The sequence below is a fragment of the Battus philenor genome, unplaced genomic scaffold (assembly GCF_028537555.1).
Source record: "Battus philenor isolate CCGP_79_NKW_IND1 unplaced genomic scaffold, ilBatPhil1.0.hap1 SCAF_14, whole genome shotgun sequence".
Classification (NCBI taxonomy): Eukaryota; Metazoa; Arthropoda; class Insecta; order Lepidoptera; family Papilionidae; genus Battus; species Battus philenor.
The window spans coordinates 13,209,300-13,229,309 of NW_027181676.1; the positions used below are offsets into that span (position 1 = coordinate 13,209,300).

General features: G+C 33.6%; 1 protein-coding gene across 2 annotated transcripts in view; it reads left to right on the forward strand.

The window, feature by feature from the left end:
* Window positions 1-16,298, forward strand: part of LOC137933783 (condensin-2 complex subunit H2-like) — a 30,774-nt gene extending 14,476 nt beyond the window's left edge. For both annotated transcript variants that reach the window (XM_068777837.1, XM_068777836.1), the window contains exons 4-9: window positions 2,781-3,054; window positions 3,716-4,037; window positions 6,366-6,506; window positions 12,605-12,741; window positions 14,742-15,002; window positions 16,006-16,298. In XM_068777837.1, coding sequence (XP_068633938.1) covers window positions 2,781-3,054; window positions 3,716-4,037; window positions 6,366-6,506; window positions 12,605-12,741; window positions 14,742-15,002; window positions 16,006-16,137 — 1,267 coding nt within the window. In that variant the 3' untranslated portion in view covers window positions 16,138-16,298. The remainder of the gene's footprint in view (window positions 1-2,780; window positions 3,055-3,715; window positions 4,038-6,365; window positions 6,507-12,604; window positions 12,742-14,741; window positions 15,003-16,005) is intronic.
* The last annotated feature ends 3,712 nt before the right edge of the window (window positions 16,299-20,010 follow it).

The following is a 20,010-nucleotide window of genomic DNA, read 5'->3' on the forward strand; positions in this document are numbered from 1 at the left end:
CCTTTTCCCTTTATTTGGGGTCGGGTCTCCTAATCAATGTGCGCCAGGCCACTCTATCCTGGGTTGTCTCTGCATCAAGTTGAAGGGTTTCCAGTTCCTTTCCGATATTAGACCACCACGTAGCTTTTGGACGCCCTCTCCCTCTTGGGAATTCTGGGAGGCTTAAGGCAGTTTTTACCAAGTGGTCATCTGGTTTTCGTTGAATGTGGCCATACCTTCGTAATCTTTTTTCCTGTAATTTGCTGGGGATCGGAGCTACCTTAAACGAACCTCTGATATATTCGTTCCGTATTTTGTCCATTCTAGTGACGCCACCTGGCTATCTAAGCATCTTCATCTCATTGACATGAAGTGTTTGCTTGTGTCTTTGTTCGGAAACGTTGAATATTAATTGGACGAGAAAGTCAATACAATCTTAAATAAGTTACACTCTGTGCATCAATTATATAGGATTGCCACTGCTCACGAACAAGTTTCCAGAGGATGGGCAGCAGCTTCCTCTGCGTACCATATCACACTGCGATCGCCAACCTGCCTGCCAAGCGTGGCGATTATAGTATATCCCCCCATAGATATCTCAAGGGGCGGCTTATGCCTTTCAGTGGGCGTCAATAGGCTGAAACTTGTGATTAAAATGATGATTAACTTAAAACTATTTAGTATATTTCCACTATGTGAACAAAAATAGTGTGAACAATTGCTATATTATACAGGGTGATTGGTTATAGATATAAAACTTTTAAAGATATGTATGTATAGCACATTCGTCAGCAAAATGTTTTAAAATGTATACACGTACAATCAAATTGTTTAAAGCGATCACTTTGAAATAAAGTTTTTTTTTTTTTCGATTTTAATGCGATAGACCAATATCTTCTGGCAGTAAAAAGTCTGCAGGGACAGATAATGAACAATAATTAATTTTAATATGTAATATCATTACGTTGTTTATTATCTGTTGAAACATTGATTTTAGGAGCGTGTACCATACAGTAATTGACAGAAAATTAGTCATACATTCACCTTTATTTTATTTATCTTTAAAATAAACCAGTATATAGCTAAGTTAGTTATTTTTGGCTGCCTGTCATATGACCTCGAAATTAAAATAGAACAAAGCTTAGCTTATATATACAAAGCCGAGACTTATCTTTTAAACGTCAAACAATACGGTACCATTGTTACAGTCTTAACTGATGTGTTAAAAATATGTGCACATTTAAGATCTGTGTGTAACTGTGATGGCCTTATCACCTCTTGTTATTTTTAATGTATACTAAATTTGAATATGAATTCTGGTATGTTGATATAGGCGACATAGTAAGATGGGCATCTGTATAAAAAAATCTAGTCAAAACGAAAGAGGTGCTACTCCAATGATGTAATCTTCTAGTTTGTTAGCTGACTGTGAAGCAGAGATGATAGAAAAGATCACTAGCCAGTGTAGCATTCCTCGTGGTAGACGATGGGTAGTGGATGATGTAATATAACTGAGGTTATAAGTACGATAAGAAAAAGAAATTAACTGTACGTAAGCCTGTATTGTATTGATTTTAAACAATGGAAAATTGAATAAAGAAAAATATAAAAATCAAATATTAAAAATGTAAAATGGATGAAAAATCAAGCATATGTGCAATGTGAAAAACAAAAAAGACCGAGGATATCAATAAATAAAACATGAAAAACCATATTACAGAAAGTACAAGACCCATGTCCAAAAAATAATATAGGGTCAACCAACGAGTGGCCCCCAAAAGCAGGGGCTAGTAAAATATTTTCTGGGTAGAGCAGGATAATGCATAGTATTTAGATAATATAAATAATACTATTCAAGACAAGAGTAAATAGGTATCTTCTAGACAAGCATGAAACATCATAGATCATCGCTTAACATCAGGCGAGACAGAGGTCAAATATTTCGCCTGTAAAAGATAAAAGAAATATTACAATAATCATTTTGCATTGCAATGTAATTTTCCTGTTTTCATCTATTTAATGATTGTCTGTTTATATTTTATATAACAAAGGATATCCGGTAGCGAAATTCGGACTTCAATACCTACGCATCTTCTGAATTCTTCTTTCATTTCTAGTACAACAGAAAGAGTTCTTGGTGTCTTTGATTTGCCATCTAATCATATGCCACCAGGAAAAAATGAGTATGCTTGTAATCTTATGATCACCTGACATAAGGGGAGATAAATGAGCATATGCCTTTTATTTTATGATCACATGTCAAGAGGGCATCAATAAGCGTGTGACTTTAATATGGTTATTATTACCTTTCACATGGACATCAATGAGTGTATAAGTTTAATCTTATGATCACCTATCACCAGGGAATTAATAAGTATATGTCCTTATTTTTTATAATCACCTGTCAGCAGGGCATCAATGAGCATGTGACTTTAATCTTATGATCCTCCGCCACAGGGAAACAAAAAAGCGAGTCTTAATTTATTTAATTTTATTGTCATGATCTTATGAACAAGTCAGCAAGGCATTAATGAGCGTATGGCTTTAATCTTATGATCACCTGTCAGCAGGGTATCAATGAGCATGTGACTTTAATCTTATGATCCTCCGTCATAGGGAAAAAAAGCGAGTCTTTATTTATTTTATTTTATTATCACTTAAGACTTGGAAATTAAGGGGAATATGTTCTTATGAACAAGTCAGCAGGGCATTAATGAGCGTATAGCTTTAATCTTATGATCACCTGTCATCACGAAATAAATAAGCGTATGCCTTTAATTTTTATGGTTACTTGTCACCAGGGAAGCAGCAGAAAATCACGAGGAACCTCAAGCCACGACGCCACACAGTCGACGTAGGCGGAAACCCTCGACCACGGAGTTCGTGAACATAGAGCTGGAGCCGTGTCCGACCGCGCGGCGTGAGCTGGACGTGACCAGGCCACCCCCCACCTTGCCGCGTCTGTACTTGCAGTTGGAGCCGCGTGCGCCTACTGTCCACGACGCCCAGCTCACGGACTACGATGGCGAGCCCATTGGCATGCTGTCTGACCTGCACGTCACGTGGAGGTTACAGGTGACCTCTCATTTAATATCCAACCATTAGACCTCGCTTTTTCATCACTAAAAGCTTGTAAGAGGTGTGTAAGAGAATATATTTATAAAAAAAAATATGTAGTCCGCCATTTTGTATCGGCGGCCATCTTAGATTTATAATGTTATTGATTTTATTATATTATATTGTATTGTCATCATAATTAAATGTGTGTACCAAATTTCAGATCAATCTGACAAAGGGAAGGTGCTTAAATTTCAATTTCTAATTTTGACCCTAATAAATAAACAAATTCCGTACAGGTCGAACTAAATAAAACCGTTTAATAAGACCGTTTAAAAAGAAGGGTTTTGGCGATTACAGCAGAAAAAAAATAAGTGTTCGTGAGGGAAAGGATACATAATGTTCTAATTTTGAAATAAAGGACTCTTCCATGCAGTTCTGATCTGAATTTTGCTTCTTATTATGTGGGTAGTACCCGTTGGAGCTGTAAAGTTCTCAAGTGGCAATGACAAGCCGGTAGACACAGCGTGGGCAACCACCCCCCACTTAGTGGACTGACTATATAGTTAAGGTCGCGAGAAGTCGCTCGAAGTGGCAGCTCAAGATTGATTCTCGTGACGATCTTCAGGGAAGGATGTCTGAGGTCTGATGATAAAAACTAAGTGTCTGATATTTCCAGAACGGACTTCTAGTCGAAGAATTGGACGAACCACCCAGCAATGATGACCTGGTGGGTGTTACCTCACGGCCCCTGCCGCTGCCGGAGCTACAGGCTGCACTGGATGCCGGTGCACCACCAGGGTCGCCACCACGCTGTTCCACACCTTTGCCAAATAATCCTTGTAATGGCGATTTGGATGGTGACCACCACGATGAGGAGCCGCGGCCTATGGAGATGCTGGATCTATCACAGATCTTGGACACTCCACTCAAAAAGCGAAAAAGGAAGAGTGATGACCGAGATGATTATATGGGACCTATTAAACTAATCATCAGTGAAGGTAATTATAATTTTCAGGTATTATTTTCTTGATATCACAAATTGACATACACATATCGACGAAATGCTAATACTTTATAAAGCAGGGGTGTGAAACCTTTTTAATCAATGGGCCAATTTAAATATAACTTACTTTGTTGGGCCCCGCATTGGAATACCCGTCGATAATTTATAACACTTTATTTATAGTGTAAATTAGAACAAAAATGTGAAGATTTAATATATTTTTAATGCGAAATGAGCACAAAGAAAAACGAATTTACTATTAGAATTTTGGCCAGGTTTTTTCGTTACAAAGCTAATCGATATCAACCGGAATTAATGATCACTAATACGTGGTCATTTCTGATTATTTGTTACGTTTTGGTATGTACTACCATTTTTTTAAAATAAATTCGATATAATAAATTCAATTTTAGAAATGCATGGCGCGCCGCTTGTTGTTCATCCCAACTTTGTCGCATTATTTTTATTTAAACACAAAACTTTACACAAAAATATCAATATTACCATGTGGCAGTAGATCTAAAATGAATATCATGACACTAATTCCATTTTTAAGTGTCTTTAAGAGAAGAATTTAAATAAATTAAAATAACAACTGTAAATTTTCAATACACGCATGAAAATTTATATAACACTGTGATAAAAAAGTAAGGTGAATTTTTTAGTAAAATGTAAATTCTTTATTTATTCTTCCAAATCAATTTCATCACCTTCAAAGTGATCCCCGTCAGATAAAACACACTTGCCAACGCTTTTTCAGTTCTCGAAACAGACGGAATAGTCTATATAAAATAATTTGTAAAATAGAATATAAGTTAAAGTAAAATAATGTGATAAACAAAAGCTGTGATATTAAGGAACGAGGCGAAGGAAGTGAGTGAATGAATGAACGGTAGTTAGTAAGGAAAAGAAAGATAGAAATTGTAGAATGTGAGTAGAAGAAAGATAGATCATGTGAAGAATGACTGAAGAGTATGAAAATAAAAAAGAAAAGAAAGTGAAAAAATTATTTAAAAAATAAAAAACCTCCCTGTCCCATAAATAATATAGGGGAACGAGAGGCCTCCAATAGCGGGGATCATAAATTAAAAAAAAAATATTTTTGATTCGGTTTTCATCTCCTCAATCGTGACAAAACTGTGTCCCTGCCTTGGCCTTCTGAGTTTGCTGAATAACCAGAAGTCTCATGGAGCCAAATCAGGCGTATACGGTGGTCGCGGAACGATATGAGTCGAGTTTTTGGCAAAAAAAAAGTCGCAAAGTACCAATGCAGTATGAAATCGACCAATCGAGACTTGACGTGTTTAAGAAACAAAACATTCTACAAAATGATTTGGACTGAGTCAAGTGATATTCCAACTTTGGACGAACAGACACTAGGCAAATGTTATAGACAGTTTTACCAACCTAGGGAAAAAATTACCTGCATTCCTAACGCCTGGTAGTTTTAAATTATGGTATGTCCCATTAGTATGTCCACATGAACATTACCTAGTTTACAAAGTTATACACTATAAATATTATAAAAAAACAAATTCTGCGTGCCCAAAACTGGACTTTGTGGTCTTAGCAAATTTCTACAAGGGCTATGTATGCGCTTTCACAATATGATAACAGATAATAATGTTACGTACTGTGGGTTCTGACTCGAAATGAAACACCACTGGTTCACAAGGAGTCCTTTATTCACAAATCAGATGGTCACCCTACTTTAACACAAAGTATACTTCCGCTTAGTCCAAACTTCGCTTCCAAATCGCTCAAGAAATCACTATCACAAATAACTTGCCAAAAAGTCACTTTGTATCACTGATTGTAGTTCTTAATCTTATAACTCGAAAAATAACACTGAATTGTACGACATGGAGAGTACATCTATATATACTACGGAGAAGGTTCTAGTAAGTTCGAGATAGTACTCGGTTAGAATTTTCGAGACCCGTACACAAAAATCTATAAATAGTTAACTCAAGTTAACGCGTGTTCACGGCACTTCTTGATCTCTGGCTTCAGTGTTTATTGTTTAGAGGGTTCTGTAAATCGTGCTTTGTAACAATATTAATATTTTTTCTAATGCAAGGTTTAAAATGTTGTCAAAGAATGATCATATGGTAAAGGTTTCTATACTAAATTACTTCTATATGATGTTTATTTTTCTTCGCTTTAGCGACTCAAGTCAAGAAGAGGTCAGGCGACCTCTGGCTCCCTGCCACTTTAAATCTGCGGAATCTACAAATGTCTTTAAGGCAGCAGTAAAAATTCGGTCCAAAAAAAATAGTAATTGAAATCGCAGATTTTCTGTTAAGGAATATTATTTTTACAGAATTGAAAATGAAATTCGAAACAGTTCAGGAGTTCAGTTTAGCGGAGGAGTGGATCACGAAGGTGGTGGAGACGCGGAAGAAAAGAGTTCTGGCGATGCGACGAAAATTACTCGCACATGAACCCAGGCCTCCTAACTTAGGTATGTACATCCTTTACTTAAAAACCATTAAGTATTGCATAAGTTATACTACTAATATGCTTTATTTTACAGCTTAGATTTGTATTTTTATTATTATATAGGAAAATGTTACAAAAATAGATTATAAATGATTTATACAGAGCTGATACAACAGGCAGTATTATCGCTCGAAGATATCTCTAGAAGACAACCTCCGGCTGGAGATTAGACATGAAGAAAATAGCGTTTTATGGTACATATTAAAAATATGTATGTTCAACATATTTCAGAGTATAATACATATATGTACACATACAAAAATATATAAATACATACATTACTATACACGCACTCATTAGGTATATATATATTAGGGGGATCGGAAAGTAATGTCGCTTTCTCAAGTTAAATTCACACGACAACGTTTTAACTAGTTTTTATTTCTCATCAACAATATATTCACATTCGTTATCAACAACCTTTTGTCATCTAGTATACAAATCAATGCCGGAGCGGTAAAAATCAATCGATTTTTCTGTAAAATATGTCGACAGAAACGACATTACTTTCCGGTCCCCCTAATATATACATTATATATGAATATATATAGTCAATGTTTTATTTTAGAGGACAAGCGAGTTTTGTTTTACCATAGATTTAGTTATTTAACTAAATGTAAACAAGGTTTAGTATAATATTATATATGTGCCATAATTTAAATTCTTATATAAAAATCGTGATGACACATGAAAAATACAAGAAATATAAATAAACTCAACGTTTTAATTTCGTCTTAAAAATTTAACAAATCCTTTATGTATCTAACTGTACCTATAAATAATAAAGTTAAATATCTATGGTCTTCCTATTTTTAAGTTTGAGTGCTTGATCAGCGTTCCAAGCCAGTGATAGCTTACTGCTTATAATGTTAAAATAATTGAAGACTTAAACGCGCATGTAAATGGATACTTGAATAAATATATTTTGAAATTCTATGGTGATGACTCAAGTGCTGTATTTAGCATTGGTGATGAAACTTGAATCTATTGCTATGATCATGTAATCAAGAAACCGTCACTACTACTATAAATTGAATAGATGAAGTGAAATATACCCCCAAAGATAGTGGACTTGTTGCTTCTCACAATGGTTTAACATAATTTGACAATATATGGACTATCAAGGAGACTACACCAATACCTCACTTTGCGTCGTGGTTACGTTTCAAAAAAACACGACGCAAATTGAAACGCCGCAAAGCGAGTTAAGATTTTCTATAGCAAAGCATGTAAAGGTCGAAGATTGGTTCCAGGGTCACGACAATACTACTTTTTAAAAAGAAAATTGAACGAAGTAAACATTAAAAAAACAAAAATAATGTAACTCTGCCAATAAATAAATTGGAATAATATTTACCTTTTTTGTAACCAGAAACAACACGTTAAAATTAATGTAAATTTATTATTCTCTTTTAAAAAAAAGCACAACACACTACATTGCAACACTACGTAATTGAACTCTTAAAATTAGCAAAACAAAGTGAAAATAAAACTGCATTCAAATTGCGTTGACTTTTAGTTAGAAAGGGAATCCCCGAGTTTTGATGGCATGGCGCAATTAGAAACAAAAGTGTGGCCATCGTTTGGAAAAAAAAAACTCGAACCCAAAACGACGCAACCTCGAAAATCTAACGACGCACAGTGAAAATTAGTATTAATTAACACTAGAACTACCAGACCAGTCAAAATGACTGGTCGCGCAACTACATTATTTAATTCCCATCTCATGTTACATTTTTTTTTCGAAATTATATGATGACTTTTCTAGATATAAGGAATGGAATGTAAAAATAATTTTTATTTTTTTACTTCTTAAACAGAATTTGAATTAATTTTGGCATTTGCTACTTCTACCAATACTAGTCATTTTGACTGGTACTTAAATTCGACATAAATCTGAAAATATCTTTTTTTTTTGAAATAACACCATCGATTAGATATTTAGACGAATATATTATTCTTTGTTGTAATATTTTCTCTCATGTTACTGCTTATCTGACGATAATACATAGTGATATAATCGTTGCCGTAGTGTATCGAAATAATAGAATCGATGTAGTTTTACGCGATCATTTTTTATTCCATAGTCGTGGGAATAGCATCTATTTTTTAGTTTTATAGCGATTTTGTAAGCCATAAAAATGGCAAAACGTATAAGAACCTCTGATTTGCATCAAAAAAAAAATATTTCAATGGAAGCCTCTGATATCGAGGATGAAGAAAGTGACCAAGAAGATATTGAAACAGTTTATAGTGGTAATAATGATGAGTTTGAAGATCGTGAAGAAGTTCGAGAGTCCTCGGACAGTGAATTAAAAAATAATTTGAATTTACGGAAAAAAGACGTGCTCGCATATTTTCGAAATTGCTGCAGACGGAACCCATTGGGAAAAAAACAAGAAGGATCTACAACTGAAAGATTACCACTTCATAAAATTTTCAAAGATATCCGACCCCACGGGATATGTTAAAACAAATATTATCAAAGGTGAAGTAAATAGCGCATTTCAAACAAAAATTAAAGCTTTTATTGCAATTTTATATGCCCGGGGAGCATACAAAGCAAATAATTTGAATTTGTAATATTTATGGGACAAAGAATGGGGACTAAATTTCTTTTCCCAGACCATGAGTCGAAATAATTTCAGTGATTTTTTGAAATTTATTCGTTTTGGTGAAAAAGTAAAAGAAGCCAACGTTTGAAATATGACAAATTTGCTTTGATATCAACAGCATGGGATAGGTTCATTCAAAATAAGCAAAATTGCTACAAGCCAGGAGAAAATATCACAGTTGACGAACAATTCTTTGCAACAATATCCAGATGCCGATTTACGCAATATTTACCGTCTAAACCTGAAATATTACCCTTATATTCATTCTATATGATAATATAAAACAAAACATTAAAAAATTCTTCAGAATTTACGATTATAAATGACCAGTCATTTTGACTGGTCTTGGTAGAAGTTCTAGTGTTAAGCAGCGACGCAACTTCGAAAAAAACGAAACGACGCAAAGCGAGGTATTGGTTGGTGTATTTTGAAAAACAGGTGATTTTTTTCTTGACACTTGTCACCTCTCGTATTAACTTATAGGAAATATATTACGTCATCGTAAACGGCGCATTGAAAAAGGGAAATCCCACGACATAGCGCTCTATATTTAAGTTGTGCGAAAAGAGCGCTATATTACTTCTTGACCTGTAATTTGCTGATTGATTTTATTGGTGAATATTGTTATTAATTATATATATGTATACATATACATAGGCTAAGTTTAACACGTTGAGCGCCACGCGTATTTTTAAGACAGTCGTTTTCAGACCACGTGCGCCACTTCTACGCGCTGATACTGTAGGGCCGGTGTTTCTGATCGCAGTAGATTATTTACGTTTGAAAAGTGATATCTATAGGTATTCATTCAACACGTTACGCGCTAATTCAGTTCATTGCAGTTCTTGGCTCTGTGCAGACAAAAATTTTTAGCCCTGATCGTCAAAATGTCAGCTGGAGAGTGAAAGCGACAGTTGCATTGAAATGATTTTTGTTAGAAAATCTAGTGATTGTATTTTCATCCTTTGACAAAGAGGAGGAGATTCTTGAAGAATGGCATGACTCGAGGGGCAATCAGCCAAAGGTTGTGCCATTTTACGCTCGGGATTTGTAAGGGAATCCCATTAATACTGCAATGATAGATACCAAATTAAATAAATTTTCTATAATTCTATAAAATAGTGTATATTTTTAAACGGTTTTATTTAGTTCGTACCGTACGGAATTTAATTGTTTATTTATTTGGGTCAAAATTAGAAATTGTAATTTAAGCACCTTCCCATTGTCAGATTGATCTGAAATTTGGTACACACATTTAATTTAGATGACAATACAATATAATAAAATCAATAACATTATAAATCTAAGATGGCCGCCGATACAAAATGGCGGATTACATATTTTTCCTTAACCCCCTCAATATGAGTATCAAATGAAAGGGTAACACACTAGTAAAACACGATGATTATATCAAAATTTAAAATTCAAGATGGACGCCTCGAATATGGCGGACTAGGTACATATTTTTCCACAACCACCACAATATGGGTATCAAATAAAACCGTTTAAAAAACCTTTAACTTAAAAGTTTTTTTACCGATTTTTATATAGTTCTCATGTTACACGCTGTCATCCACTGATAGCTGACGTGGGCGCTCAACATGTAAATCAATATACACACTTTATACTTTGGACTTTGTGTTGTCATCACCAGGGAGAATACCACAAACTCAAATATTTTACGACAATGAACCACCGGAACTATTATGCATAAGAATTACAGTTTGTTTTATACAGACTTTACGGGGTTTGTTGAATTCAAAGAGGCATTTCTTGATATGAAAAATATTTATCAAAACTCTTTGCGATGCTATACGAAATTTGTGATGAATCGATGATGGAAAGACGGCGTGGTGCACAGAAATCTACGAATCTAAAGCCAACCATTAAAAAAGTAAAGGCGTGTGAATTGTTTCAGACTTTCGTGGCTTCGACGTAAATCCTTTTGACGTCGGAGGTAAGGCCGGTGGCATATTGCACGCAACCCGTAGGCGCTTTATGTCACCTTAAAAGCTATACTTCTTATATTAAAGCTCATGTCACATAAACAGCGATTGCGAAGCGATACTTTTTGTTATAAACGTATATACACATAGAAATATATAGTAAAATATATAGCTTGTATCGCAATTGTCGTTTATGAAATGCATGTAGCATATCCAGGGATCAGATAATCGAATGTATATTACCTTAAAGTGTGGCTAAGAAATTACGGAGACGGCTTAAGTTGCTGGTGGATAATTTAATTTAACTTTTATTATTGTACATGTCATATATATATATATATATATATATTTATATATTTATAATTACAGTGCGAGTCTTATTCCTCAAGGCAATTTCATACAGACAACATACATGGAAATATAATAAATATATATAGAGGGACCACAAAAAGTAATGTCGTATCTGTCGACATATTTTACAGAAAAACCGATTGATTCCCGCTCCGGCATTGGTTTATATATTAGATGGTAAAAGGTTATCGATAACGAAGGTGAATATATTGTCGATTAGAAATAAAAACTTGTTAAAAATGTAGTCGTGTGAATTTAACTTAAGAAAGCGACATTACTTTCCGGTCCCCCTAATATATTTAAATATAAACATAATTGTAAATAAATTGCCAAAAGGAACTAACGGAATCTACCAGCACATTAGCTTCCCGAATTTTTTTGATTCGATACAGAAGTATATTCCATAGTAAGCCAACACTTAATTTTTAAGTAAATACACATTCGTATATCGTCTGATCTTAGATGCGTATAAAGAAGTATAACTTTAAATCACGCATATTGTGTCCACCGTTATCCGAATTTAGTACATTTTATTTTAATTTACACACGAAAAGCTTATTTCGTAGATTTTTTATTTACGAAAGTTTAGTGTTAGATTTATTTAATTTTGCCTTTTGTTACTAGTTGTACAGATTAAATAAATTAATTAAATATTAGAATAAGGTTTTATATGTGTAAGATAATTGTTTTAAATAGGTTTATTTTATTTAAGTTCTATAGTTGCGCTGCAAAATGATTGCTTTTATCTGTGTTTTGTTTCGTTGAAACTAGAAATATATATATTTTTTTAATATCATGTCTTCTAAGGTGTCTACACATGCCGTGTCTACTAGATCATGGTGACCACACGAGAACCAGTTTTTTTTTAATATATATATATGGTTCTATACGAATATCTAAAATATTCAAAAATGTTGCCGGTTTTTAATAGAAGCCAAGGCGTGATAAATTTTAGATCATAACGATAAATAAAAAATCACCTAGTGTTTGTGTGTATATATATATGTATATACACTTTAGGCATATATATGTTTGGATCCCTTGGACCTTCATAGAGGGGATATTCATTAAGATTCTCGTTTCTTTGGAACTACCTAGATATATGATATTTTGGTAAAATTGATTTATTCAAAGGTTTCTATGTGCAGGTTTCCTGGGCTGGACGACTACAGAAGCGGCGGCCGCACGGGCAGCGGCAAAACGCGCGGATGAATCTGATGATGACGGCTTCTTCGAACAGAGTTCCTTGGGAGACTCTCTCGGTGATGATTCACCTTCACATACCGTAAGTGTCGCCAGAATATTTATAAGATCTTTAACTGATGTGCCATATCAAATGCCAGGGGTGATTTGCGCAGCTTAGATACCGTGTACTAACCGAAATTTTTTTAAATAATCTGGGTTCAATTTTGTAGAGCGCTGTCTTATAGCTGTTGTAATAAATACTCATCAAATTATAAAATGAAATTGTGATTTAAATCTGCCAGGAATTTCATATATGGTAAAAGTATAATAAAATAGATTGATTGGGAGAATAGATGAGGATTCTATAATTTAAAAAAAAACGTGTAAGGTATATAGTAGTATATGTCAGGGGTGGCCAAGCTCTTTAATAGTGCGAGACATTTTACGAAATTTAAAATTTTTTGCGAGCCGCAATTGAATACGCATTTAAAACACGCAAAAGAATGATTTTTTACAAATATTATATTTTTTAAATTATATGACAAAAAGACAAAATATGTGTATTGTAGTTAGATATAATGGCACACATATATGACAGCACTCCTAATAATATTTAAGATGCCGGTTAGTTATGATCGGTGTTTGGATTTCGCTAGTTTTATGGTGGAATAATAATAATAATTATTCACACCAGTAATTTGTTTCGATTTCCTAGGAGCTGACATAGGTTATATAAATTCAATCGCATTAGACATAGGTTATATAAATGGCTCGCGAGCCGCAGTTTGGTATCCCTTGGTATATGTAGATAAAAGACTACTAAATATTTTGCCAACACGCAAAGGAAGTAACAATGAAATCCATATTGCATAAGCGTTTATAAAACGAAAACAATTGGATTTTATAACAAAAAAAATTGTACATATTCAAAATTCATTCCATAAGTATAAAACATATAGTATTTTGAGTTTTTTTTATGATTTTTATAGTAGTATAGTTTTTTTTAATTGATTCCAATTTGTATCGCTAGTGTTTTGTTTACTATGTTTTTTTTTGCTTTTACTGCGCGCAGATAGTTAAAAAGGGTTTGCCGCTATTTGATACGGTGCTTTCTTCTCCCAGCTGCGAGGCAAGACAGCGGTTTTATTGTTGTTAGAAAGAACCAGTTACAGAACCCTCTAAACCAGGGGTGAGCAACCTTTTTTGGTCGGAGAGCCACAGTTTCAAAAACAGTGGACCATGAAAAAAAAAAAAAAGTATATATTCAAGGTTCAAACCGTGTTCTAAACGTAATTTATGTTCGTAATCAACCGATTTACAACTAATTAGACACTTTTATTGTCTTTAAAACCTTGATCCTAGCATTTAAAAAAAAAAAAATTAATTAATTAAAATTTACTTGCCTCGAGGGCCACATGCGACGCGCGGGCCGCGGGTTGCTCATCCCTGCTCTAAACAATAAACACGAACCCTAGGATTAAGAATACGCGTGACCTCTGAGTTATTTAAAATTTTTTGTGCATGGTCCTCGAAAATTCTAACCGAGTACTATCTCGAACTTACTAGAACCTTCTACGTAGTATAAATAGGTGTATTTCCCATATCGAAAGTTTAGCGTTGTTTTTTGAGTTATAAAATTAAGATCTACGATCAGTGATACAAAGTGACTACTTGGCAAGTTATTTGGACAGTGATTTCTTGAGCGATTTGAGAGCGTAGTTCGGAATAAACGAAAGTATACTCTGTGTTAAAGTAGGGTAGCCTTCTGATTTGTGAATAAAAGACTCCTTGTGAACTAGTGGTGCTTCATTTCGAGTCAGAACCCACAGTACGTAACATTATATACAATCTTCCTATTTACAGTTAAGTACAGCTAAATATTTACATGTAAATAATATAATTTAAAACTTACTCAATTATACATTGATTTCTAGTTTGGGGTTTAATCTTTGTTTGAGCATGTTATAAATTTTTTTGTTTCTGTGTAAATAAGTTTCTGTAAGCACTGTCAAAATTAACAGTAAAAAAATACTATAGGATTTGTGCCATAACAAAAACGTTAGGTGAACGACCTATTACAAAACTAACTATGTTCAGCAGACGCTGCCACAGAACACGACTATAACGACGATAGCGACGGAGTCGGAAGACTGGAATACGTGGCAGACGGACGTGGTGAAGCGCGCCACGAGGAACGAGGGTCGGGTGGTGGACATCCAGGCGTCGGCGGCGCGACTCTTGCAGCATGTGCAGGCAAAGGGCGGCGACGACCCCCACGAGCTGGTATCCTGCGCCCAGCTTCTTAACATAGCGGAAGACCCCACGGACGTGTCGCGCTTGTTCCTGGCCACCTTGTTCTTGGTAATGTCTTTATTTTAGTTCCCGTTTGGTTTTTAACTCCATTAAACCATTGAACAATCATTCTCGAGGTAAAACGTCAATTTGCAAAGTCGTTTAATTTATGTACGTACATAATAGATGGCGCTGCCAACATCGTACGGACGAAATTTAAAAATAGAATCGATAGTAACGCTCTCGATATTTCGATTCTTTGCACTGTTAGGCGATTCCAATTTCCTTTTTTAATAATAGAATATTTTTTAGGTTATGTATGATGATCTAAATCTTAATATAAGCTTTAAAAAATGTCTATTATAAACTTTCGAATCGGCATACGAAGAAGCTGTGGTTTTAGAAGAAATCTTTATTCTTTTAAATAGGCACCGCTAAGCACTTTGAACTAATTCATTGAAAGAAAGTAAATGTAAATATGTATTTATACATAGACTACATTTGTGTTCGAAACGCTGATTCTATCGAGAGATACCTCAATAGCAACTGTTTTAAAGCCAATTTAACTATTTTTCTATTGTAAATCTTCTATTTGTTCATAATAATCAAATGTTCAATATCTTAAATGGAACATCTCTCATCTGAGGGAAGACAGAGTTATGTGGGATCCGCTAAAGTTTTCTTGGTGGTCGCCATCACCAATTAGTGTGGGATTCCATAAGGAACATGTAGATGCATAGTCCGTTTTAGAGTCGCAGTCTTCACCCTAAACACCCTCAACCCCCAAGTTATGCTTGCAACCTCCATAGGCCTCCTTTCGAAACTCACCGACAGAAACAAACTACAAAAACTCATCAAGACATCTTTCCATGACACAGCTCCCGATTCGAATCCAAAAGACGTAACCACGTGACCTTATGTGAAAACACAAAAAACAAACTCTTTGGAAACGTACTTAAGCTATGTATTACCTAGTATGTATATGTATATGTATGTGTATATATATATATATATATACCATGTACGTATATAACATAATAAACCTTGTTAATGGTTTTTTTTTCTTTTGCAGGCGAACGCCGGCAACATAGATATGATCCAGGGCGCCCCGTTAACGCTCAACTCGTTCTCAGTGCGTCTGGTATCGACAGACGAGCGGTTGTACCGCGCGGTCGCAACCGCCGACGAGCAGTTCCTTCGATAAAGTATTAATTAATTTATATCAGAGATGCTCAATAACGCGCCGAGCGGTTGTAAAAACGTACGGTTGTGATAAACGCGGCCCGACCGCTCGTTTGTCTTGTTCGAGAACATTGGGACCAGCTGGATAGTACATCGACCTAGCTGGGTACATTTGTTTTAACAATTCCTTATTTAATTATTAATTATTTATATATTCATCGTTTATTGCTGTGATTTATAATAATAATGATATATTTAATTTATATGTATATATATCTTTTGTATTTGCATGAATGTAATCGATATATTTTGTTATGAAATTGAATGTCATAGATGTTTGTAACTATAGTATAGCATGTTCTATAGTTAATAGTATATAATTAGTTTAAAAAGATGTTGCATAAGACAAGAGTCAGTTGATTTGGCACTGAAAGAGCAAGAGATGTCTAATGATAAATAATTAATTGTAATGTAAAAGAATATTTACCAAAGTTCGACGTAGATCAAGTGGCAGTAGGCGAGTGACATGCTATTGCAGCTGATGATCGTTGTGGTCAAATGTTTCCCAAGTGGCAACCCTGAGTCACAGTAGACTCTGGTGTGTTTAGGTCTCCCAATTAGTATTATTATTATATTGATACTTGGAAGAGGTTGACTATGCCAGACAGACGTCTATTAGCTTACATGAGTGAATAAAAAATGAAAAATTAGGTTGAACGAGACCACTAAATGCAGTGGCGTAGCTAGGGGGTGGCGAGCGGGGCGGCCGCACCAGGCATTAACAAGCGGGGGGGGGGGGGGGCACCAAAGTTGAAAATAATTTTTTTAAATTTTTTTTATTATTTTGAACCAAAAAATTATATTTTAACTACATTCTGTTCTGAATTTTGAAATTATTTAGTCTCTTTGGGGGGGGGCACCATGCGCCAATCTGCCCCAGGCCCCAAATACCATAGCTACGCCACTGATTAAATGTATAGTAGAACTTTGTAGAATTCTTTATATAGTAATTTATTAACAATATGCAAATGTACCCAGCGGTTAAAGCGGGCCTTGTTGGAGTTCGTGGGTGCTAAGAATCAAAAATTTTCACATAACCTCCGGTCCGTTTATAAGACAATTTATAATTTGTGAAACTGTCCTGAAAATCTGTTTACAGAATCGCAAAATGTTTTGTAATAATTTACGACGTCGTCCCTCAATCTGTTGTGTCGCGAACTGTAAAGTATTTTATTAATTATAGTAATCTTAATATTTGTAATTTAAAATTTGATATTTAATATACAGAGGTGGAATATTACGTGGCACGTTTAAAAAGGAATCTATATTTCACAGACCTTCCCTCTTTGGCCCCTTCTTAAACTGTATTACACTTAAATCTTAAAAATTTTAACTGAAAATAAGTTTCTTTGCTTTTTAATATAATTTAAGTGGTCTTTCGTTATAATTTATTAGAGGCTTTCTCCTTTTGTTTCTCACAAGGATTGTCACCACACAGTCTGCCTTATAAAATAAAATATGACCTTCAATAATTTCAGTACCTTAATTAACGAAAATGTCATTTTCACTTATAAGAGTAGTTTTATCTTACCATCTCTTTCTAAGCCGTTTCAAATTATAACAGTTTCCATTATATAACTTAACTGTCTTCTCTCTCATTACAACACGTCTTCTCTTTCTATTTCTGTAAGTTTATGTTACAAGTGTAAATTTTCTTCTACAATTATTGTGCTATTAATTTATTAAATGATCCTTTTTGTATTCTATATTAATCCCTCTAGTCTATTGTACTTTTTTACATGTGGTATAAGCGGACGTATCTTAAGATATTTATCTCATGTATGTTCAGAACAAAATGGAGCGAACAACTGTCATTTTTCTAACTTACCTTCTAGCATACAACTACATAAACAGATGCTATAATAGATATATTAATAAAGGGAAATATTTTAGAAAAATAATTTTTAAAAGTGCTTTCCATGTTAATCCAACACATAAACTCTTTTTTAAATATGCATCGTAATATCCGATCTCTAGTAAAAAAAATTTAACGTTATGGTTAAGGTTGCAGGGTTTATTGCATAGCTGTAAGCGATGACGAAAGGTTGAGAGGCGATTGATTTTAGACTATTCACGACTTTATCATTTTTCTACATATCTACAGTATTTCTTTATTAACTTCTCAATTGGACGTAAGATTAGCTTTATATTTGGATATGAAAATTTGAATATTGATCTGTTAGATATAAAATATTTTCTTAAAAATTTTTGAAAATCTAAATTACGTCAGCAATAGGCTATAGTCGCTTTAAATGTTCGCAATTGTATGTAATAATAGTTATTAACAAAACCGTATTCAAGTTTGTCTAGATACTTGGGTATTTGCTAAGAAAAGGATTTTCTGAGCACAAAATTAAATGTCTGGATACTGTTCTGTAAACAGCAACATCCACGCAAGAGCTTGTATAATAAATATTATTAATTCAAGAATTATTTAACTCCGTACGTGTCAAAATATTAATTTTCACTGCATTATTATATGTACAAGGTTGTCCCATAAATCAACGTCAAATATTTTATGGTTGTAAGACAATTAATGATATTTCCTGTAGATGTATATATACTTATATATATATATAAAGTATTTTTAAAATTAATATTAATTGGAGGTAGTAATAATTTTGAGTAATTCTTCAAAGTGTTGCCATTGCAGTATGAATTTCTATCTGATTGGTAATAAAAAGGACATCAGAGTGCATAAAATAAATTATCTATTTTTTATGGCGTAGTTAAAAAATAACTAGTCTTGATTTATGGAACGCTCTTTATATAATATATAAAAAGTTATATGTCGCACAAGTACATTTTATATATTATTTTTTGAATAATTATTGAATTTATTTCAATGATTTAGTAATGGTGCAATTGAAAGTAATAGAGTGATATTATCACAGACAATACAATGCATGTTTTAAATGATTTTCATTCAATATAAATGAATGAATGTTTGTTTGCCCCCTAATGTCACATTTGAATGAATGAAATGTAAGTGACATTGCATGTAGATACCAAAGAACTACTGTATGATACAGGGGAATGATGTTCAGTGAAATAAATGAATGAAACGAATGATTCATATAAATATTGTGTAAAAAAATCATTATTTATTTTATTATTGAATTATAATTGCAATCATGTACAAAAATGAGTATTACGAGCATTTTTTATTTATTTAGCAAAGAATTATTATATGATTTTTGATTTATTTAATTGATCAAGATACCCGAGTATATATATTTTTTTTTGTAATTTTCAATAATGTATATATTTGTAAATATTGTTATAGTTATGTAGTTTCGAGATATAATTGAATTAATGTTGTTTACATTTGGTGTTACAAAATGGCGGCTTTATGAACTTGTGTTAGTAAAATATTGTGCTTCTGATAATTTCTGTCGCTGTCATGTCAGTTTGTGCTGATAATAGCACAACATTCAGTAACACAAAATCGATATCACTTGGGTAGTTATTACCGGTAACAGTAAGAATATTTTAGTGATGTGAGGTTAGTATATAATTTTTGTCTTCTACTTGGTCTATGGAATAAATGGTAGCTAATCTTAGTAACTTTAATGTTGGCATGATTGTGATATGATTTAGAATACATTGGGACAAATGAGTTCCTTTTAAAGTCAATTTATCTCATATCATATTTATGAGAGATTGATTCGATGATTTGATAGTTGAAATCATAATCTATCAACTAATATATATATATATATATATATATATATATATATATATATATATATATATATATATATATATATATATATATTTCCAATAGGATTGACGTCTTTCGAGAACCTTATCCTAGTGGATAGACGTTCAATCC